This window comes from Diplotaxodon limnothrissa, linkage group LG15, assembly GCF_057381915.1.
Source record: "Diplotaxodon limnothrissa isolate DT_005_m linkage group LG15, D_limnothrissa_male_GT1.1, whole genome shotgun sequence".
NCBI classification, from domain to species: Eukaryota; Metazoa; Chordata; class Actinopteri; order Cichliformes; family Cichlidae; genus Diplotaxodon; species Diplotaxodon limnothrissa.
In genome coordinates this window covers 8,215,103-8,239,446 of record NC_140610.1, presented here as the reverse complement: position 1 = coordinate 8,239,446, position 24,344 = coordinate 8,215,103, and the positions used below count along the sequence as shown (strand labels likewise).

General features: G+C 39.0%; 2 protein-coding genes across 3 annotated transcripts in view; both read left to right on the top strand.

Moving 5' to 3' along the window:
- Positions 1–1,549: 1,549 nt before the first annotated feature.
- On the top strand, positions 1,550–11,777 carry LOC146616987 (uncharacterized). Of its 2 annotated transcripts, none has more exons than XM_085373227.1 (3): positions 1,550–1,651; positions 2,304–2,400; positions 5,081–11,777. In XM_085373227.1, exon 3 carries the CDS (start codon positions 5,106–5,108, stop codon positions 11,748–11,750), a length of 6,645 nt encoding a protein of 2,214 aa, XP_085229353.1. In that variant the 5' UTR covers positions 1,550–1,651; positions 2,304–2,400; positions 5,081–5,105; the 3' UTR covers positions 11,751–11,777. The 2 variants fall into 2 exon arrangements, with proteins under 2 accessions (XP_085229353.1, XP_085229352.1); XM_085373226.1 differs by having other exon boundaries at positions 2,304–2,413.
- Positions 11,778–14,847: 3,070 nt separating this feature from the next.
- itsn2a (intersectin 2a) overlaps positions 14,848–24,344 on the top strand; it is a 46,654-nt gene continuing 37,157 nt past the window's right edge. The window contains exon 1 of the mRNA XM_085371785.1: positions 14,848–14,876. The gene's annotated coding sequence lies outside the window, so the exon portion shown is untranslated. The remainder of the gene's footprint in view (positions 14,877–24,344) is intronic.

The following is a 24,344-nucleotide window of genomic DNA, read 5'->3' as shown; positions in this document are numbered from 1 at the left end:
TTGTATTTTATATATTTATTTATATTTTATATGCTTTATAGTCAAATAACCTTTTCTATAGCTTATGTGTAACATTATTGCAATAGCAAAGCTACATATTAAGGCGAAGGAGAATGATCTACATTGTGGTAATATGATAACAGAACTGGACACCGAGAAAAAATATCATCCATATTATGACAGAGCTGGACGCTTGTTGAGTATTTAGTCCAAGATGAAGCTGCAGGATCTTCTGGGTGTAGTTTAATTGCCTAATTTCCAGTCTTTGAAAGTGGATTAGAAATTGAGGCTGCACAACAAGGATGTGAACTGTAGGTCCAAAAACTGAGAGCAGAAAAAAAAAAAAAAAACGGGGCGGGGGGAATGTGAATACTTTACACCTAAGGAAAGGATTCAAAACAATAGAGTTTTGGGTTGAAAGCCTGAAGAGATGACCAGGTTTTACTGCTAATGGCTGCAGAAATGACATAAAGGGTTTCTGTATGATTCTTTGAAAATATTTAAGCATTTTTTCTCCTTTCTTTAGTCACTTTTAGTGATTTTATAATAGAAAAGAATTACATGATGGTGAATTTTACTTTGTAAATGCAATATTTTCTTATTCATTTGATCCAGTACCTGTTTGGGAGATCCTTTTGATTATCTTTCTTTTATAAAACTACTAAAAAGAACTATAACATGCCATTATTGTATATCAGGCAGTATTGATTAGTGGTAGTGTATTGCTCTTTGTGCTTATCTCTAAATTCAGTTAAAGCATCAAGACTCCTGGTGGCTTCTGGTTATTTGCTTAAATCTCATGGATTGTGAGTATGCATGTGCAGACAGTTGTCCTGTTCTGAGCTATCATTTCATCAGCTGAAACAATATATGAAAATATCAGATTGTGTAACACTTGAGCGCCTTCCTTGACCACCTACCTTCACAAGTTCTACAAGCCTTATAAATGCAATTACTTACAAATGACTGCATCCCTTCTTCACATGGGCCTCTCAGAAAATGGAATCGTTTTAGCTTTTTACTTTTAACTTTTTAACTTTGTACTGATTCAGCAAACCCAGACATAGAGCTAAGGTCAAATTGATGCGCTTTCAAAATAAAAGTCTTACAAGTGTAAACTAAACTAGGACAGCAGCAGGTGACACAGCAGTCACTACAGCCTTTGCATTTATTAAGCGGTTGTACCACTTAATGAATTCGACTTCATTCACATCTTTTCTTTTTTTTCTTTTTCAGAATTCTTTTTTCTCAGAATTCAGGAAAAGAAGAAAAAAAAGGACGTGCCCACTTTTTTCCCCCAGTGGCCCTAATCCTCTTCCGTAGTTACAACACTAAATTTCACCATTTCCAAGATTTTTTTAAAGATTAATCCAAGCCTGTGTGCAACTTTTCAAGCATTTGTTTTGTTTTTTAACAAACCTTGCTTCATCTAATGTATTGAGTTTGCCGATCAAGTATTGCACTTTTATTTTGAAGTAGTGGTGCTCTTCTGTGACGTCACTTCCATAACAGTGCTGTGCATCGTCTATAGTCTCCCTGCTGAAATTCAGGGACTTCAACTCCGCTGCATCCTTCAAACGTTGTGCCGCAAAGAAGTGCGTAGTTTTACCAAGTGAGAACCACGGCCGTGTGAATGTTGTGCACACTTTGGGTAAGCTTCATCCTGTTTGCGGGCTCCTTTTTGACGTCGCTTTGCCGTTGAAGTAGCTGTTTGTAACGACTTCACATCGCCATGTTTAGGTGGAAAGTAGTAAATGCAAACCCTCGATTAGGTTTTTCTTCCGCTGGACCACTTTTAGCACTGCTGCCGTGTTAAATACATGGATGGCATCCTTTTAGTAATAGTAATTGGACTGTGTTTTTTTCCAGATAGCTCAGTGAATTATTGTGATGCACTTCAGTGTTCAGAAGCATTTGGTGCAGTCAAAATAATCGCCATCTGCTGGTCAAAATGCTTTGTTTGGAAAGGACTGTCCAAAAGGTTTCACTTTTATTCAGTAAAGCTGTTTTAACTAATTATTGTTGAATTTGCTCATTTTTTTTAAAGAGTCTGTATCCTTTCGTTTAAGTGCCGTGGTAGACAAAAAATACCCCCAGTTTGTCCTTTTGTCAAAGGAACACCTGGTTTGTTTTTCTCCTGGTTAACGGCCCCACTTTCACTGAAGTGTAGCTCACAAACACATGCCCACAGTGTTTGTGAGATGGTGTCTAACAGGGCTGCATGTTTTTATCGTTCTTTAAGGAAGAGCTGAAGAATCAATACATTTATTATTTTTCAAATAAGCTTTTCATTTTTCATGCAGGGCTACAGTGTATCCACACGGTCTCTTTGCTACTTGGATGACAGCAAAGGGACCAGAGCAGGTACCAGACATGCTGGATATGCTGATGTTGGGCAGAGTAAGTAGCCAGAGTAAGTACACTGAAGTTTCACACACAGATCATCGTCTTTTTCTCTGAATTTGTTCATACAGTACAAACGAATTTAGAAGTGCCTTAGACTGCGATAGCAGTAAACACATATCTTCAAGCTGAACGATACTAAAAGTATACGATCTTTCATTCCCATTTTTTTTAATTTAAATTAATGATCATAATGATTAGAAACAAAAATATTCAAAACAAAAACATCTAAAATATTGTAGGGTTTTGGATAACTTTTTACTTTCTTTTCGTCAACACAAAAAAAAAGACAAAACAGGACAAAAAGAAGTTTCTGATATATCCTGCAAAATAGTGCAGAAGTATAATACAGCCCCTTGAAATAAATTATAAATAAAAATATGTTTAGGAGGGACCAAATGTAATTTTTTTTTTGTGCACAGCTTCCACTTGGAAACTGCACCTTTAGACAATGTGTTTTGTTGTGTAGAGAAATGGGGAGGTTGCAGAATGAAGCATGAAAGCCTTTTGATTTTTAAGGATTCTGACTCGGTAACATGCACATTAGTATAGCACAATTGGCTGGTGTGCATATTTCATAGTTTTGCTGCACCTAGCTCAAGGTAAAAAAAACATTTCTACCATCTGCTTTTGGTATTCCAGCCAATTACAGTAGCTTGTCAAGAAATGAAACATGCACCAGAGATGAAAAGCTCTCAAACTAACAAGGCTGTGAACACTTGGACTGATTCTTATGTAGCAGATTTCTACTTGAGGAATTAAAGCACTTAATATAACCATCTGCCACCAGATGGCACATCGTTGTTGAGAAACACCATAAATATGATAATCTAGGCATCATCTGTTTGTCAAAACTATTAGAATGAAATCGCGAATACAAGCATCAGAAATTAGCTTTGTCTGATGGGCGCTCCCGTAGTCATAGGGTGAGGAGTTGAGTCATTTGAGAGGGGTTAACACGTCAATTGCCTACTCCTCCACATCGAAAAGAGACAGCTAAAGCTCCTGGGTGCACCTCCTGGTTGCTGCTGGGCACATCCTACCAGGAGGATTGTTTCTTGGTTTTAGACTAGTCAGTTAATTTAACTTTTTTCTTCATTTAATTAACTAAGAAATGAGTCGCCTACATCCTAATGTAGGTCGGGGGTTCGAATCCGCTGAACGGGTACCCTGAGGTACTCCTGAGCAAGGTACCGTCCCTACACACTGCTCCCCGGTGCGCCTGCTTAGTGGCTACCCACTGCTTCACTGAGTGAATGGGTCAAGTGCAGAGAGTAATTTCCCCGCGGGGATCAATAAAGTATCCATTATTATTATTATTAATTCACACACACTCATATCCTGATGAATGGATCAGACAGCAACTTGAGGTTTAGTATCTTGCCCAAGACTACTTAGGCAATTAGACTGGAGATTGGAGCAGGCAGAGATTGAACCATCAAGGTTATGATTGGTCTACAGCCACCACAATGTACAATGAAGTCATGTAAATATTCAAAAAGTCTGCATGCAGGGATTCTTATTTAATAGGTTTGTTATGCCTAAAGAGTACACGCAATGTCATTTCTGAGTGCAAAAAACTCCACTGCATTGCTTATTTGATGTTATCAAATACCCAAGAGTTATAGAAATTTAAAAAAAAAACCCTCGAGTTGCTGCTTGAACTTAATAAATAAAACTTAATGAAAAGCTCTAAAAATTGTGCATTACATCATAACAACTTTGCTTATTTGTAATTTATTTATTTATTTTTTTTGAGGGGGGGTTGCAAAAGCAAAATGAAAGTCTTCATGCTAAAAACCATTAATAATGATATTAAAATATAATTACATTACTTCATGATATTAAAAAAAATTGGGGGCTGCTTTTGGGAATTATTTTGTGACGTAACTGGGGTTGGGCAATGTGGCTAAAAGCCATTATTGCTGAATTTCTAGGTAATAATTCAAGATCAGAATCCTCAGTTTGCCCACCAATTTAGTTTAACGTATGTGATCATGTTATGAATGGCTGTGGCCCTGAACTCAGTCCCTATTAACAAATAGGCCAAAGCTTCGGACTACAATTGGTTACAAGTGTCTGTCCCACTTTGGCCGTCTCATCATGGCCTCTTACTGTTATCATAGCCAGTAAGAGTCCAAAAGTCCGATCTGCACTGGTATAAATCAGATAATATAATTAAAATGTAAAATTTCACAAATAAATATTCTTAGCTCAGGGTCAAGTTTCAAAACAGCAGCCCTATGTCTAGTATGAGAACAGATAATATGCTCAAAGATAAAGGTAAAAGATGGAAAAAAATAAAGAAATATTTAGGGAAGCTGGCAGCGTAAGCATGTTTGTTTCACATGTAGACCAGTGCCAAAGTTAATGGAGCTCTGATTCAGTAGGACTACCGTACTGTTAAAATACTATCGATATGTGCGTTTTTGTTTTTTTGTTTTTGTCCTGCACACTGTTGTACACTGTGGCTTGCAATGTACTGAGCTAGCTGTAGTCTTGCAGTATGTCTGTGCCCCGGTATCAAAACCCAAAGCTTACAAAATTATAATGAAGTGGGTAGAATAAAGTGCACTATTATTTTTCTCGGCTGTTATAGTGTGAAAATTGGTACATTTAGACTGAGTTAATGAGTTATGGTTCATATATAATGTATACTATTTTTGTTTCCACACAGGAATAGGGGGCGCAAAGATACGAAAATGGAACTGAAGATGGAGGACACCAACCCAAATAGACTGAAGGACAGCAAAAGGATGGATGCCAACACTGTCTGGCAATGGCGGATTATGCACGTAAAAAAATACTCAAGAAGCCCCGAACCATTCCATTACAGCAATAAAATTGGATTAGATTTTAATGTTGGATCCACGGCACAGAAACTGGATTTACAATTACTGACAAACGGGGTCATGCTTGAAATCTGTGACTTTGCTAAAATGGTTACAAAGGGTAAAAGCCACTTTATCATGAACATTCTGGAGAACAATTTTGATCTTGGTTTGGAAAATGAGCAACAACGGATTCATTTTAGAGCTCAGATTTCACACAAGCTCAAGGACCTGATGAGGAGGCCTCCTAAAGAAAAACTTGACATTGCTGCTCTTTTTGGTTCTTCTTTTGTGCCAGTGTGTGCCAGAAGCATCAAAAAAGAACCGAATGTGGGAGCCGATTGCCAGTATTTCGGTTTCCAGCTGAAGAAAGAAGATAATGGTAGACATACAAGCAAAATTCCTTGCTCACAAACATCTGAAAAAAAGATTGACCGACTACATGCTGATGTCAGCGATGATGAAGAGGAAATTGAGTGCTTAGGGGCGCAGTTAAAAGAAGAAATCAGAGGAGATGTTCTCCCATTTTCATACCCTTACTGTGAAGAAATTGGTTTGCGCTTTGAAAGTGGTGCAAAACAAAGCCTTGATCCAGGTTTATTGACAAATGGTATGATGGTAGAACTGGTAGACTTTACTAGAGTACTGATTGCATCCTACAGCTCTATTATTCTCAGTGTCCTGAAGCATAATTTTGAACTTGACCTTCAAAATCAACAGGACAAAAAGCAAGTTTTGTTCAGCGTGTCCCAACTGTTGAAAAGGAGAAAAAAACTTAAGAGCACTGGTACTAAAATAAGTCCACATTTTAAGAATGAGCCGTTTTCCTTTGAGACAAATCCCTTTAAAAGAGCTCCCACACAGCTGACTATGGAAGAACTTCTATACGAGAGCTTGAAGAAAAGAAGAAAATACAATTCAAAAGCAAATATGCAAAATGAATGTGACATGGAAGAAGAGACAATGGAAACGGAAAGTAACATGTGGAAGCTGCGTGCTAACCGTGTGAAACAAATCCTGCTGGTACTAGACAAAGAGTACTGTACATTCTTCAGGCCCAATAAAGCAAATTTGGAATTCAATATTGGGTTTGGGCCCAAGAAAAACTTGAGTGGTGACTATCTGACCAATTCTGTTCTGTATAAAGTTGCTCGATTTGCCTTGGCAATGAATTCATCCCAGCAGGAATTCATCATGGAGATTCTTGAGAAGAACTTTGACTTAGGCCTGAAGAACAAGTCTTATAAACCTACCTTTGCATGTGAACTCATGAGTAGAGTAAGACAGCTTCAGAAATGCGAGGTTCCGGTCAAATTCTCTAAAGAAGTTTTTGAACTTCCTCGTCCTGTTCCATCATTCAGAATGATATCTCAGAGAATGGACATTGTTAGCCCAGACCTCAGCAGCAGATCGAATGTGAAGGAATCTGATATCGCTCCTTCAAATTCTCCTGACTCACAAGCTGAAACTAAACTAAGTCCAAATGATGTAACTACAACTGATTTACCAGTCCATCTACATGAAACGGAACCCAAGCCACATACTGAAACCAAACCTGAAATAAAGTCAGAGAAAAAGGTCCATCCTTATCACTTCTGCAAGGAGATTGGTCTGAAACTTCATGTCAGCTGCAGTCAACAAAAACACAAACTTGACATCAGCAAACTGACCAAAGGAGCAATGATGGAAGTAACAAACTTTGCTGAAAAGTTGTGTGGAACATTTGAGCAGATTTGTCTGGATGTTCTCAGACACAACTTTGAGCTTGATTTGCAAAGTGTCGATTCAGAACTTGCAAGAAATATTCTTGCACACATTCCGGCTGCAAATGAAGAAAGAAATCTTGTGACCCGTGTAACCCATGGGAAATCGAAGCACCCGAAAAGAGATTACCCAATTCTCCCGACACTGAATTGCCAGAATAACCCAAATACAGAAGCATGTAGAGCTGATTCTACTGAGGAAAATGTACACAAAGATGTAAGCAGTACCACTGACACTGAACAACAAGATGACCTCAACTCAGCGCTGTGGAAATTGAGACGTATTCAAATTCAGCACATCCTCTCAGTACCTCATGGAGAACACTGCCCACTTTATTCTTACTCTAGATGTAAGAAATTGGGCATCGACTTTAATGTAGGATCTGGAATAAAACTAAATCTTGACCCAAAGTTACTTACCAATGGCATCATGGTTGAAGTTAACACGTTTGCCGAAGCAATGTTGTCATCTACAAAAGATTTCATCACAGCAATCCTGGAGTACAACTTTGATTTAAATTTGAACAGCGAGGCAAGTCGCAATGCCTTTGGAAAGAAGCTTATGCGAAACTCTGGAGCAATGAAGACAAAGAAACTAGCTGCATCTCAGAAGAAAATACTTTTTCAACTGCCTGACTCAAAATCTGTAGATGAATATACTCCATATTGCCCCAAATGTTATCAAGACAGAATTAAGCGTCATCAAGATAAATCGCAGTCTGGTCGCGTCCCTGAGCAGCCCCAAACTGGGTCAGATGTTTGTGCTGATGCAAAGGCAGAAAGTACTCAAAATGATCGAACCTCTATTTCTGCAGCAACAAGAAAGACTATAATGAGCTGTTACCCCTCATGCAGGAAAATGGGTTTAAGACTCCGCGTGAGTAAAGCACACCGTAAACGTAAACTCGAAACACGTGCTTTGACCTGGGGTGTTATGTGTGAGGTTTATTCTTTTGCCAGGAAACTGAGTGGAACAAAGCATAAACTTGTCAATGATATTCTTGAGCACAACTTCAACTTGGACAAACAGACTCTAGACCTCAATCCTTCAATGTTGTTCTGTAGAGTACAGCCACGAGAAGGAGAGCATGCCTGGTTCAATGATGTTTTTGTTATTCAGGCACCTCGCAAATGTCCTGTTATTGGGGTTAAAAGGGAAGGACAATCCACCACGCAGACAAATGAATGGAAAGAAACGATCAGAAAAAGACAGCTGGACATGCAGGCAAAGAAGAAAAGGGCCATGGTGTCAAGTGATTATGCCAATGATAGTGTAGGAAGGATTGGATTTGATGAAATGGGTTTGAGTCTAGACGAAACAGTTGGAGTGGACTATTGCTACATGTGTCCTATAGAAGCAGACACACTCACAGATTCAGAAAACAGCGGGAATGAGGATGACATAGAAAACCCAACATCATCTTGCATCTCTGCTCCTTTCCATACCACCACTGATAGTTCCTTCAGTTCAGCAATCGTAGACACAGATATGGACCTGCCATCTCCAAGTCAGCCAGATGAAAGTGGGCTGCTAGAATATGAAGAGGAGGAAGAGATTCCAACAGATGTACCAAATGAATTTGACATGAAAGAAGAGGAAAAGGAAATGGAGAGTAACATGTGGAAGCTGCGTACTCACCGTGTGAAACAAATCCTCCTAGTCCTAGACAAAGAGTACTGTCCATTCTTCAGGCCCAAGAAAGTTAACCTAGAATTCAATATTGGGTTTAGACCCAAGAAAAATTTGAGTGCTGACTGTCTGACCAATTCTGTTCTGTATAAAGTTGCTCGGTTTGCCTTGGCAATGAGTTCATCCCAGCAGGAATTCATCATGGAGATTCTTGAGAAGAACTTTGCATTAGACCTAGAGAGCAATAGCCACAGATACACCATTGCATGTGAACTGATGAATAAAATAAGACAGCTTCAGGAATATGAAGATCCAGTCAAATTCTCAAAAGAGGTATTTAAACTCCCCGATTCCATGTTTTCAATAGGCACAAGATACCAGAGCATGGACAGCAGCATATCAAGATTGGATGAGTCTGATGTTGAACCCTCACATCCCCCTGATTCAGATGGTGAAACTAGACCAGACCCACATGTGTCAACTATACCAGGTTTACCAGCTGGTCCACCGAAAACAATATCCGAGGAAAGTGTGAACCTGTATCCCTTCTCCAAGGAGATTGGTCTGAAGTTGCATGTAAGCTGCAGTCAACAGAAAAACAAACTTGATGTCAACAAACTGACCAAAGGAGCAATGATGGAAGTGACAAACTTTGCTGAAAAGTTGTGTGGGACATTTGAGCAGATTTGTCTGGACGTTCTCAGACACAACTTTGAGCTTGATTTGCAAAACGTCAATTCTGAACTTGCTAGACATATTCTTGCACAAATTCCTGTTGCAAATGATCATAGAAATGTGGCAACCTGGGTTGCCCAAGCAAAGCAAAAGAACACACGAAGAGATTATCCAATAGTCATGAAACTGAATTGCCAATACAAGCCAGATGCAGAAATATGTAGTGCTGCATCTACTCGAACAGTCAAGCACCAAAATGTAAGCACTTCCACTGACAAGCAACAAAATGACCTAAATTCAGTTCTATGGAGATTGCGTATCAATCAAATTCAACGCATCCTCTCAGTGCCTCATGGAGAACATTGCCCACTGTATTCTTACTCCAGGTGTAAGAAATTGGATATGGATTTTAATGTCGGATTTGGAGTAAAGCAAAATCTGGACCCAAAGTTATTGACCAACGGCGTCATGGTTGAAGTTAACACATTTGCCGAAGCAATGCTGTCATCCACAAAAGACTTCATCATGGAGATCCTGGAGTATAATTTTGATCTAAATTTGAACAGTGAGCTATCTCACATTGCCTTCGCAGAGCAGCTCATGCAAACCATTACAACACTGAAGTCAAAAAAATTCAGCCTGCCTCAAAAGAAAAAGCTTTTTAAACTCCCTCTGTCAGTTTTCTTTGAGGAATATACTCCAGATTGCCCCAAATGTCATCAAGATAAAAATGGCAAGCTTGTCCAGGATGAATCTCACTCTGGTAATGTGCTTTGCCATCCTCTTGCCGTGACCAGCGTCATCTCTACTAACGCAAGCAGCACGGTAAAAAAGCCTCCAGATGATCAAACCTCTTTTTCTGCATCAGTAGAAACAATATTGAACACTTACCCTCTCTGCAAGAAAATAGGTTTAAGCCTATGTGTGGACAAAGCTCACCCAAAACTTAAACTCGACACATGTGTTTTGACGTGGGAGGTCATGTGCGAGGTGTATTCTTTTGCCAGGAAACTGTGCGGGACAAAGCACAAGCTTGTCAATGATGTTCTTGAGCACAACTTCAGCTTGGACAAGCAGAGTCTAGACATGAATCCTTCAGTGCAGTTCTACAGAGTGAATCCACATGATGGAGAGCCCGCCTGGTTCAGCGAAGTTTTCATTATTCAGCCACCTCGCACATTTCAAGTCATTGAGAGTGCAGAAGAAGAGCTTCCCACTGTGCAGAGAAATGAATGGAAGGAAACGGTTCGAAAAAGACAACTGGAAATGCAAGCAAAGAAGGAAAAAGCCATGCTGTTAAGTAATACTCTGAGTGCTGTGACATTAACAAAGAATAAGCAGAAAAATCTCTATCCTATTTGCAAGAAAATAGGTCTGGACCTTGATGTTTCATCAAAATCAGCGGACAAAAAAAAGCTGAACTTGAAGTTACTGACATCATCGGTGCTGTTGGAAATACAGAAATTTGCAGCAACGAAAAGGAACCAGTATTTCCCAGCTATTTTGTTTGACATCCTAGACTATAACTTTGAGATTAGCTCACAGCATCACAGGCGCTGGGAATTTTCAATCGCTGCTGCAACCAAATTCCATTCGATGATCAGACAGTATCGAAATACTGGAATAGAAAAGATCTTCAAGTTACCATTTCTGTCTGGACCCAAACTCCCACAGAGCTTAACACAAAATCTGCAAAATAATAAAAGTGCTCATAGAGTGGATGGAAACCAATGTGTGCAGCCAGCAACATATCATGCAATCCAAATGCAGCCAGTGACAATAATGCAGATGAATGTCAACCCTATGAACATCCCTACGATTACCTCCATTTTTACACCTATGATTACCTCTGTAATCAACCCTATGGTTACCCCTGTGATTAACCCAACAATTACCCCAATTTTTACACCTCCAGTTACCGTCATTAATACCCCTACAATTGCCCCCATGAGCACCTCTACACTTACCCCCATGAATACCCCTACGATTACCTCCACCAGTACCACCACAACTGTAGGTTGTGACGGTTTTCTTCCAGGAAACCTCCAAATTAAAGAGGAGGAAGATGATCCACGTTATGGCAATATGCCATCACTGGATGTTGAAACAAACTATCACCAAGGTAATGATGATGTAAGAACTGACTTAAACACTGAGGCTGCCAAGAATTTAGTCCCAGGTCATCCTGCAGGCTACCTTGGGCATACCGCATGTCCAACCTCTGAAAGCAATAATGGAAGCAAGTCATCACAGCCCTCTGATGGATGTGTGCAAACTGCATCTCTAAGTAGTGAGACTGTCATAAAAACCGAGTCAGACACTGAGGGATACATGGATTACTACATGGTAACTGTAGGTCAGGACACAGAGATAAAAGAGGAGCAGGAACATGTGCCAGCTGGAAGTGCAGAAAGTGAAGTGGATGTTAAACAGGAATGTGAGTGTTAATGGAAAAAAAATGTCTTTTGTATAGACCATTAAGTTTGAATAATGTTGCCTTAATCCCTGTGAAAAGCTTTTTGTTGTTGATGGAGAAGGAGAGTTCAATCTTTTTTCTTTCTTTTCTTTTTTTTTTTTTTTTTTTTTTTAAAGCGATCTCAATCTATACAAATATAGTAGAGCTATGGGTTAAAAGCCTGAAAAGATGGCTCATATTGACCAAAAGCTTTCAGGGCAAATGTCTGCAGCATGGAACCACATGTGTTATTTCCCTTCTGTAGCAGCCTTTTAGTACTCTAATTTATAACAAAGAATTTGGATGTTGAACTTCATAGATGTTGTTTCCTTTTTTTCCCTTCTTTCTTTTTATCCATTGAGGTATCCTGGACTGTTTGTAAAATGTTTATCATTCTCTTGCTTTTTGTTTTATATATTTTACTCTTTTTTTTCTTTTTTCTTTTTTTTACATATGTATGTATTTCACTTTATAAATGAGCAAACATAGAAATACGTCATTGTGTAAATATGTATATACAAAAGTTTTTCAGATAATTTTCCAGAATGGCAACAATAATGTAAATTACTAAAACTGATCCTGCAACACAAATAAATGTATGTATTCATATTTGAGGTAATATACACATTGATAGCTCACTGTATGTACATTTTGTATAAAGGTTTGAAAGCTCGAACCTGTCATATCGTCATGGTGTGTTTTATTTATATATATATGTGTGTGTAAATATTACAGTGGCGAGCAAATTTTTTAGCTCGCTAACCAATGTAAGGTGTTTGTGATTAATACTTGTATTCCCAACCAAAAAAATTGTCTTGGTGTTTAAATGTTATGCTTGATCAGTTTCTTACTGAAGTCCAGTGTGCCTAATTAACAACAATATAATATTTACTTTTAAACAAGTTTTTGTCAGGTTTCCTGAATATTTGGGTTTTCTTGTGTATGTGTCTAACATTTGCTAAGTATTGCATATTTAATTGTAGCTGAAATTTTCATATTAGAGGCTTAAAGATTAGACTTGGTGTATGATTTTGATGTAATGCCAAAATTGGGCCGTTGGTGGTGCTCAATACTAACATAATTTACTCCTTTTGTGGACCTTATATATTCTACAAACCATATAACCATTAAAAGAAAAACGAGTAAAAGACTTTTTCTACATGGCTTTAGGGATTTTAAAAAGGAATTCTATCCCCAGTTCACTAAAATAAAAAATTCAAAAAGACAAATCACTAAATTGTCTTTTGGGGTGCCACTCTGTTATGTTTTGTATAAGTTGTTTGTAGATTTTGATTATTACTAATATAAGTGGCTGAAAATCCAACATACAGGTGACAAATGAAAGAAAAAAGTGATTTGTGAGCAAGACACAAATGTCTACTGCAAGACAAAATCAGTGTGAAGGACTGGTATAGATAACAACTTTCAGGCTTATGTGCAGCCTTGTGACCTATTACAGATTAATATGAGAAGTGGAGCTGCACAAAAATTCTAATGGAATCTTTGGATAATGGTTTAGTAGAAGGTGGGGGGCTGGAGTATTTAGACATTTTACTTAAGTAAAGGTAATAAAGTATATAAAAATATAAAGCAAGAGCAGAAAACTGCATAACATAGGCATACTTAAATTTTCCCCTCAAAATTCCCTGATTCTGGGACGCTACTGGAGGGATGCTCATCGTTGTTCCTAAAGAAATTCCCTGGCCTAATGCTTGACTTCATTAATGCACAGCAAAGCATTTAGTGAGGTTTTGCAGAATGCGGACTGAGCCACCACTCGCATCAGAATGGAAATGTTTCACCTTTGGATAAACCTAATCTCTCAAGACAACCTTACATCTAAGAGTTCAATAGGGGCAGAGTGTGAAAGTTCTTCATTTAATTAGTCACCCATCTACAGTATTTCGAGATAGTTTGCTTCCAAGAACTGAGAATTTCTTGTCATTCATCATATTTACGTACTTTGTTACGAAAAGCTAGTCATAAAAACATAATTTGTTCCCATTTCTTTTGTTGGATGCACAAAAAATGCCAAAGGTAAATACGTTTGACAGGGATAAAATAGTATCTTTGCTCCAACAAGGTGGTTCCCAAAGAACTATTACTTAAAACTTGGGATATTTCACCATGGTGTGCATGGTGTCCTTAAAACATTTGAAGAAACTGGACAATTGGAGGACAAAAGAAGAATGATTTCTAATCTCAATGAGAGTTTTACCTGGATAACTAAAGGACTAATAGAAAACAAGAAGTGGCAGGCCTTAAAAAAAGACTGTACAGCTGATGAACCATATCTGAAAGTTAAGGTCAAACACAGCTCCTGAAAAATTATGTGATTATGAATGCAGAAAGGTACAGTCAGATTTTGATCTACCATGTTTTGCAATCTGGAACTCATCTCATTGGTAACGGTTTAATTTGTCAGCTTGAAAATGATCCCAAACACACTCACAATGCAATAAAAGCATATGTGATTAGAAAAACACACAATGGAACACTATCGATCATGGATTGGCCTCCGCAGAGCTTGGAGGTGGACAATACTGAAGAAATGTGGGGTCATATTGATGGAGAATGGAAGAAAAGAAAGCCAAAATCCAAAGAAAGAGCTATGAATGTTCTTCAATAAGCCTGGATAATTATTATTAAAGAAATGACAAGAAAGCGTCAATAGAAGGTGGTCATTAAGGTGGTTTTTGCCTCTCTTTTTCTATGTGTCTATGTACGTTTTCATAAATCTCTCTACTTCTTTCACATTCTCCCAGAAAAATATACTTAAAACTTTTTCAGAGCACTGTACATCTGAAGGAGTTGAACAGTAGTTCGTTCCCTTTTGAGTTTTATTTTTGAAAGACAAAGCCGGAAGTCTTCCGCGCACTTCCGCGTAGCTTGACTCTTGGAACTGAAGACGCCCATTTCCAGTCCACACCCGCCCGGCTGCTGGATCGATCCTCCCCTCTTCAGTAGCTGGATCGTCACCCTGGATGCCGATCAGCACCGCTATTCTACCGCAACAGGTAAAAGAATAGAAATCATTCCCACGCTTATACCGAACAAAATGCATGACTTGCTGGATACTGTCGCTGAAGATTTTCTTCCCCTCTACCTGTTCTTTCAAGGTAAGTGGGATGTCCTGCTTTATTAAACCCAGCATTTAAAAAGGCGAGGCAGTGCAGCGTATTAACAACGAGGTTTGTCTACCTGCAGTACAGCCCATTGTTAATGTTTCATCCTGAAAATATGTGGAGCTCTCAAACCTGTCTCTGAGCCACTAGTGCCAGTCTTTTGTCTGCGTTATGGATGAAGAGCACCCCATATGGCTGAAAACTGGTTCTTCAGATCTTTTCACTGTTTACTCATTAATTTTGCTTGTTTGAATAAGGCGGAGAAGAGGAAAAGGAAAACTAACCTGGATTTAAAGAGAAATTCATTTTTTAAAGCAGTCAAAATAGATTTAGGCTCTAAATTACTAGTCTTTTTTTCAAGATAATATAATTATCTATGTATATTATTAGATATATACTGTCTGATAATATATATACTATGTGCAACAACAACAAGCAGGGAATGGCATATTGTTTTTATGATAAAAGGTGTAACTCCAAAGGTTATTCCTGTGTTCCCTCAGGTACTACTTAAAGGAAATGACATGCTTCCCTGTGACTATTAAACATGCTGAAAATCACTGCTGTGTTTAACCTGAGGGAGAAAATCTATGTGATATTTCTCAAAGTCACTTTAACGGTCTGCTGGGTGTCTGTGCTCACCTTCTTAGGCCCAGCAATTTCCCTAAAAGGTGACTTACATTTGGCGCTTCCTCCGTTAAAAGATGGAAAATATAACACGAGGAGGGCCTCCGGTTCGAAGCCCGTCAAATGCGTCTGTTATCTTTATTTTTCCTGATATAAAAAAGTGTCATCAGCTGTTTAATAGTTGAGCAAAGGTGTGAATTTCCATTCTTATATATGAGATGACTGGGGCAACTTTGGATGTTTATGCACGTACGTGTTGAATCACTGCAGCAAAGACTAATTATAGAGATTGCTTTGTGTGTGTTTATGTGTGTGTTCTGCTGCCCTCGGTGAAAACAGAACGAGGAGACTTTCTTTGCTGAAGTGGCAAAGTCCATGTGACTGCAATTTCTGTGACATCTGTGCTTTATCCCAGAAGGGACTGTTGCATATCCACCTGCCGAGACTCAAAGCGTTGCGTAATATCCACACGTTCACATAAGTGTACAATACACCAGCGTGTTCGCTGGTGTGGTGAAAGAGGAACCTGATGTGCTTCAGAGTCCATTCTCATATAGCAGTTACAGTGGCATGGATGCTGTATTGAGGTTAATTTGGCATTATTATTATTGTGTCTTAAGTATGTGGGGAAGAAGGTGAGGTTGGAGGTACTGCTGAGTGTGTGTTTTTCACTTCGGGGGTGGGGGGAGTGTACAGGAAGTTAACAAAAAAAAGGTGAATCATTTCATTGAGCTGACCCATAAACGTACCAAAAGGATTAGAATGATTCTTCTGTCGGAAGCGTCCCCAATTTTCACCTGCAGCCCACTGGGGGGAAGGTGTGTGGCATGTGTGCGCTTGTGTGTGTCTGCTCTCTTGTGAATAGGAGGAAAATCCCAGCACATGCACACAGGACACACGCATGCACACAGGCTTCTTTCTTCCTCAGGCTTCGCAAAGCTTCCTGGGCTGTGTCCGCTAGAACAGGGTCCCCCTCTGTGTGAGGAGGGTGTGTTGGACACACTCCGCGCACACAGGCCGAAACATTGATATTCACGTCAGACCGGTCCAGTGTGGTGCACACAGGTGTCAATCAGCATGCTGGGCTGAGTCAAAGGTTCTTTGATTCATTTTGTTCCTCAGCACTGCTGGCCCTTAAAGGATTTATGTCTTATTCCTCATATTAGAAACTTTCAAAATGCTTAATGCAATGTTATTTTTAAACATCAGTGTAACATCAAGGCTAGCTTTGCAACTGCTGGCTTTGCAACATCAACCTGTGTAAGTATGAAAATAGCATGTGCCATTTGTTCTTCATTTGCTTCTTAAAGACGCCAAAACTAGAACTAAACTTGCGCTGCAAAGTAATTTCTTCTATGCTCAAATTTTTAATGGTTTATTTTCCGTTATGATTATTTTTGTAGTATTTCGTGTCCAAAAGTTCATTCGGGGATCTGGCATGATTTGAAGTAGCATTGTGAGATGACTGTGTTTCTCTCCACTACATCTGCCATACCAGCAGGGGCCGAGCTGCAAGGTAAATCAAATCAAAGACGCATAATGACATTTTAAAGTTATTTTCAGACATCCAAGGGACTTCAATCAGTGTACCATTTTGTTGTGAACCTGTGCAGGTACAGTCACTGTTGATGTAGAGGGTGTCCTCTTTCCTCTTTTGTTGATTCAGTGCCGTTGTCATCCAGGATATAGCATGTCCTGTTTAAACAGTGGAGTCTCTTCTCTAACCTAGCCAACGGGAGATATTGTTATATTTGACACCAGGTACACCTCAGGGTACAGGGTTGTGTATAAGGGTGGATGAAACTCTGCTAAAGGCCTATACATGTTTGCACATGGAAGTGTTAGGTACACGCAAATAGCATAGAGCCATGTGAAAAAGAAAGTTTGCACAGGACTCTGTGCAGTCCTGGGAAAATCTAAGTACATCCTTTAAGAGCATTTAAGCGGGTAAGAAGCAGCTAGGTGGTGCTAATCCAATGCACTTGATTAACTGATGATCATCAAGTGTGAGCACCTCTGAGGCAGACGTTTTGGCAGTTCAGTTGTTTGTTAACACAGTGACACATCATCTCAGACCATACAGGCCGCAGTTAGCATGTTAGGTGTTAACGTTTGTGAGAGTACACTTAGAAAAAGACTGTAGAAGTATGGATTTTTTTGGAGGCGTTGCCTGGAGAAAGTCTCTAAAAGGAATATGGCAGTATTGCTTAGACTAGACAAGACTTCTGGAACAATGTTCCTTGGACAGACAAGACCAAAGTGGAAATGTTTGGCCATAATGCACAGCACCATGTTTGGAGAAAACCAAACGCAGCATATCAGCACAAACCTCTCATACCAATGGTCGAGGATGGTGGTGCAGGGGTGATGATTTGGGCTTATTTTATAGCCACAGGTCCCGGGTACCTTGCAGTCACTGAGTTAACCATGAACTCCTCTGTATACCAAAGTATTCTAGAGTCAAATGGGAGTCCATCTGTCTGACAGCTGAATTTTGACTAATGTAGCAGGACAGTGATCCCAAGCACAGCAGCAAATCCACAGCAGAGCAGCTGAAAAGAAAAGATTCAAGGTGTTGCGATGGCCCAGTCGTGGCCCAGTCCAGAACTCAACCTGGTTCAAATGCTGTAGTGGGACATTGAAGGTGCTGTGAATAAACAAATGAGTTAGGGGAGTCTATGTTAGCTGTCATAGGTAGAGAGAGGCAGGGGACACCCTGGATAGGTCACCATTCTGTCACAGGGCTTAAATATGGAGAAAGACAACCATTCACACCTGTGGCCAATTTAGATTCACTAATTACTCTAACCCTGTGCATGGGACTGGGGAGGATACCAGAGTACCTGGATAGAATAAACTCCACACAGAAAGGCAGCAACCAGACTGCATATGAAAATAACAGTGCTAAGCACCAGATCACTATGGCATCCCTAATCATGAGGGATACTTAGTTTTTCTTAGAAGATTGCATAGAATACTTTGAAGACATTACTTTTTCCACTAGTGCACATGTACTCACACACAGAGACACATACACATAGATGAGCAAACTGCCAACTTTCTGTGTATATATGTGTTAAGAAAATATTTCATTACTTATAGGACCTCATCTCGGGTGAGACACTGATGAGGTTTTAGTACATGGTGATGAGTTAGCCACACAGTTTCAACAGATGGCAACAACAAGGAAAAGTGAGATCACTTCAAGTGAAGTGGGAGACTGAGCACTGTAAATCTTTACTGGGTGTAAAGAGAGGTCCATGTATTTGTTTTCTGTTCTTTTCTTTCTTTCTTTTTTTCCAAAGAACATAATTTGCATCATCATTTTGATGCTTGAATCCACACACCAGCAAAGATGAGTCATAGATAGGGAACAGAGGCTCCAGAAAGTCACTGAACTGAAAAGAGGCATGCAAGTACAGCACAATGTGTTTCTATAAGCTTAATCGCAATGTGTTGCGGTAAAGGCGAGCTGCATTTTCTATGTACAGGCAGTTTGTGCCAGAATATAATATCTAGACTATATCTCGTTTTTTGGGGGGGTTTTTTGTTAAATAAAACTTCCCACACAATCCGTGGGTTGTCATGTTCAGGCTTGTGGAACAAGCTGCAGTCAGGTCCATATGTTTTTGGACAATGACACATATTCTTTGTTGTAATTTTGCATCTGTATACCACTACACTGGATTTTAAGTCAAATAATCAACATTTGATTAAAGTGCAGACTTTTATCTTTAATGGATTTAGCAAAAGCACGGTCCCCCATTTTTAGAGACTCAAAAGAAATTGGTCCAACTAAAATAATTTTAAATATGGGGATTGCTGGAGAATATTTAGCAGTTAATAACTGTCTGAAGTCTAAAACCCACGGGCATCACCAAATGCTGTGTGTGGTCCTTTAAGATACTTTATCAGGCCTTTACTGGAGCCACCTTCAGTTGCTGCTTGTTTGTCGGCCTCTGTATTCAGCTTCAACTTCAGTAACTAAAGAGTATGCTGTGTTGTGTTGACTGAGTGACCATTGAACAATATCCTTTTTTTTTTGGTGTGAGAAACACTTGGTTGTTTATGGAGTTTGTGCCTCCCTGAGAGTGTTCTTGCATTGGTACTGTAAGTTGTTGTGAAGCTGTTGAGAACCATGGAAATAATTCTGTGGTATTTCAGGCATTTCGGTGTTGCTGAGCTAACCAGTGCATTCATTCTATTTAAGAATGTACCAGATTGTTGATTCTTGCTATCTGTCTCTGGTTTTCCAGCCTAATGATAGCCTCCCTCACTTGCACTGATGTCTCTCTGGACCTCATATTCATACTTTTACTGAATGGTTACCAAATACAAGTTCAGCAAGTGGAATCAACTCCAGATCTACCTATCGATTTATCCAATTACTGTTAAGGCTCAGAGAAATGTGTATAAAAATGGCTGTAATTCTTAAATAGCTAATGCGGTACGCTTGCAATGCGCTTTAATTAAAGCTGAAATTACATATTGTTTGTTTGATGTAAAATACACATTCAGTCTCATATTGATATGGTCCCTTATTTTGCACACTGTACATAGATGGCAGTAATGTGCAAAATACATGTATACTCGCATATTTTTATACAAAGAACTACAGTAATGTGTATAGCTTTAATAATATTTTGACACAATCTTGCATGCATCATATTTATCTGTTTCTCATACTTCCATAGCTCTCTTGTACACTATGGGATTTCGATTCTGTGTTAGTCCTGTATAGGGCTGAACGATTATGGAAAATAATCTAATTGCGATTTTTTGCCCCAATATTGCGATTGCGATGCGATATGCGATTATTTTTTAAGGTCTTTGTCTTCTGTATTATTAAACAAAGACAAGCAATACATCATATAGTATGGCCAATACTATATTACATTAATTTTAAACTGTTCTTTCCTGGAAGACAGACCTCTGTTATGATGACATGAGGTGATGCATGAATTGATGACTGACATTTTTATTTAACTTCTTCAATCACAACAGTATATTTGAACATACACAATAGTTTATTTTTAGCTTACAAACATCTGAGCATAAAGTGCTGGCAAGGAACCCTGGTGTAAACATTAAAATGAAAGTCAGTACAATGTGCAGATTGCAGAAATATACATAAACAAAATCAGTGGCTTTACCACACTCAGTTTTTCGACATCTGTGAACTACTAGACAGTCATTCAATTAAAAAATAATATTAAATAAATAAAACTAATAAATAAAAAATACACACATCTTACTGATCTCTGCAGTCAGTAACATTACACATAAAGTGCAAACATAATAGCAATTGTATAAACACACACACAAACACGCCTTTAAAATTTAAAGGCGTGAAATTGGACGGTCTAGTTCTGATTAGCGTCACCGCTGTCTCGGTGGAGTTTAATAAACTCGGCCGTCTGCTTCTTGCTATCTAAAATATAACCAGACACTGGTGTAAATTCTCGACTGTCTCATACTTCTGTTTAATCAGTTTTCTGTTTGACGTTTAGTCAGCTGTGTGAAAACCAAGGGGGAACCCACCCGGGGGATTAATAAAGTTTTATTTTATCTAATCTAATAACTTTAATCTCAGCCAAACCGATTTACTCACGAACAAACAAAACACTGAAAAAAGCCCAACAATAACATTTTTAGGTTGTCTAAGTGACTTATATATTACGTTTAACCCGAGCAGCGAAACTCCGCGGTGATCTGAAAATGATGTGCCGGGAGTTGTGCCGTTCTCGGCCGCATCAGTAACCCTCGAGCTCCCGGCTAGCTGTCGAGCTGGTGGGTAGCAGACGCCTCTGAAAACGTCGAAGCACTTTTGCAAATATGGGATATCTTGATAAACCGAGCAGATATTTGATGTTTACACAACTACTTTCTCGCCTGAAAATATGTTAAAAGTTTATTTTGTGACCCAGAAAGATTAGTATGAGTAATTTTAAAACTTAGTAGCGGCCGCCATTGCTGGAAACTGGAGTTTGGCTGGGCCGCGCTATGAATTCTGGGATATGGTAGTAATTTGGACAGCCTTTGGCACGTCGCTGTGACGTAATCGGTCTACAAATGCGGCCTCAGGAGGATGCAGCCCATGAATTTGGACATGTCCAGAGTATAATCGCAGCCTTTGCGGTTAGAAAATTGCACTTGATCATGTCGCGATATTATCGCAAATGCGATATATCGTTCAGCCCTAGTCCTGTACATATTGCAAAACTGACGATGACATTGACTCTGACTTTTAGTTATAGATCTAACTGTAAGACATTTCTTGCATTGCATCCAGATATTTAATTAAATGCCCTTGTAGAAAACTTACAAGCATACAAATAAATGACAAAAAATAACTTCTGCATTGATACATGAATATGAATTCTTTTGTTAATTCGATATTTCTGCTTTTGATAGAACTGACAAATATTGGTGTGTATATGTTATCTGAAATGCACTGATGCGAAGACCATTCTATTGCAGAGTGTGATGCAGAAAAAGATGATCGTACTCTGACTGTACTGTTTAACATGCCGTAAGGAGCTAGTTTGTGAAATCCATTGCTGAAGATTAGCCCCATTATTTTACTCCCTAAAATCTATATCATCACTCATCCCCAGAAGACAGTTTGTGTCAGCCTCCATTCACCATAAAACAATTGTTTTCCTGTAACTGCTTCCTGTGTTTCTATTTTAGTTGGTATTTTTTTCATAAAATTGGGAATTTAGTTCATAAATGTCAGTATTGTTTGCTAGTGCGCGTGAATTATTTGTTGCCTATGTTGTATATGCGCGGGTTTGCACGGAGCCGCTGGCGCAGACACTCGAAATATACCGAAGCATAAGCCTCAGTGGGCTGTTCATTGCTCTTAAGTAATTGGCAGTGCCGGCATGTATAGACAGTGATTTATACTACAAGATAGCCACAGACTCCCCTCCAGGAATTCACACAAAAACAGGGAAGCAAATGATGGAGCAATAGTGTAATAAGAACGGAAGGGGAGTAGGAGTGGAAAGAAACTATGTGGGAATCATAAGAGATACGTTTCAATGAACGATGAATAAGAAATAGAGGAGTTGAAATAAAAAAAGACAGAGGGAGGGGTGAAGTGAGGAAAAAGTTGTGATGGAAGGACTTAGTGAAAGCAAAAAAGGAGATTGCTTAGACCTGACAAGAATCAAAAGTGATGAGGAGAAACACTGCCTGTTAGCTATAGGCACGCAAAGAGAAATGAGAGGAAATAAGGAGGAAATGGATGGAGTGAAGTGGAGCGGCTAACAGAATCTTAACAACAAGATTGAAAGAGTTGCTACCTATAGGTGTGGTTTATATGCAAAATAAGCTTGAATGTCGTGGTAATTTGGGGCTTTTAATTATTGTTTTCTAACACAGACCTGGCTTTGAAGTATAGTATAAAAACCTTCAATATGGTGGGGTCGGTGAAGCTTGATGTTAGTCTGCTTTATCTATCCCAAAACCAGATTTGATTTGTGTTTGGGTTCCTGTTGGACCACCCAGTCGTGTCCAAGTTTCAACTATCCAGCTGTTGATTTCAGGTGAAGTTGAAGAATCTGGACGTAGTCCTCCTTCTTCATTATTTCATCAAATTTGTGCATTGTACCAGTAGCAGTGGCAGCAAAATAGCCCAGAGCGTGATGCTAACACCACCATGCTTAGCAGCTGGTTTCATAGGCTTGAAAGTAGGCTGTGCGATATGACCAAAATCTCATATCCCGATATAACACATTTATCGTCCCGACAACGATATATATCACAAAAATTCTACATTGTCTGTAAATTCTGTGAATCTCGGGCAACTTGACTTGTGTCAAGTGTTTTCAGCTGGGCGTCCTGTACCCGGAGTCGAGTGATTGACCGATGCAGGCCAAACTGCATACATTTACTATACATTTTTAGACATACGGTAAGTTGAAACGGCCGCAATTTTTTTTGGCCTGTTCTAAGGTTTATTTGTTAGCACCTGACGGCTCTTTTTAGCTTCTCATCTGTAAACACTGTGCATACTATTTCACGTGATTCAGTTTATTTTGAAAAATCTCAACAGGATCTTCAGCTTTATTGTGAAAGGTTTATGTGGAAAATAAACAAGCGGACGGCGGAGCCATGCGATGGTTTTACCGTCGCATAAAAACAGTCGCTTGTTCGTTCATAGTGTGGTTATATTAAATATAAGAGAAAGAGAGAACTTTAAGAAATAAATTCTGCAGTGACCATCAAAACAATGAAAAAATATTGCCGATAGACGTTTTCATATCAGCATCCGATATATATCGTTATATCGAACAGCCCTACTTGAAAGCCTAACTTTTAGTCCTCCAAACATGCCTTACACAAACAGTGTTTATGAGTGGATCAAACCACTTACACATAAAGCTAGTTTTCCATGTTACCTGCATGGGCTTATCTGCTCCTGGGACTATGCCAAAGATCCCAACAATTAATCTCATCAGATGGGCCAGGCTCCCTGTTGGCATACCACTTTAGATGCTGACTGCACCCAAACAGTGATAAATTCTTATTGTTTTCAAACTGTACTTGCTTTATTAGAGTCATATATCTATATTTATCTCAGTAAAACACAAATATTTGTCTAAGAGCATCCATACGCCTTATTAAGGTCCAGAAATTTGTATTATTACATAGTATACAAACGAGATACATAGAAAGCAAAATGTCACAGACAAAATAAACAAGCTGATACATCAAGATTTCCAAACTACAGTCACCATCTGTAATCTCAGAGCAGGCAGTAATAAAAGCAGCCTTTCTCCCAGACCACTATCATTTCTTCCCCCAGTTCTATTCTTCAGCTGTCTG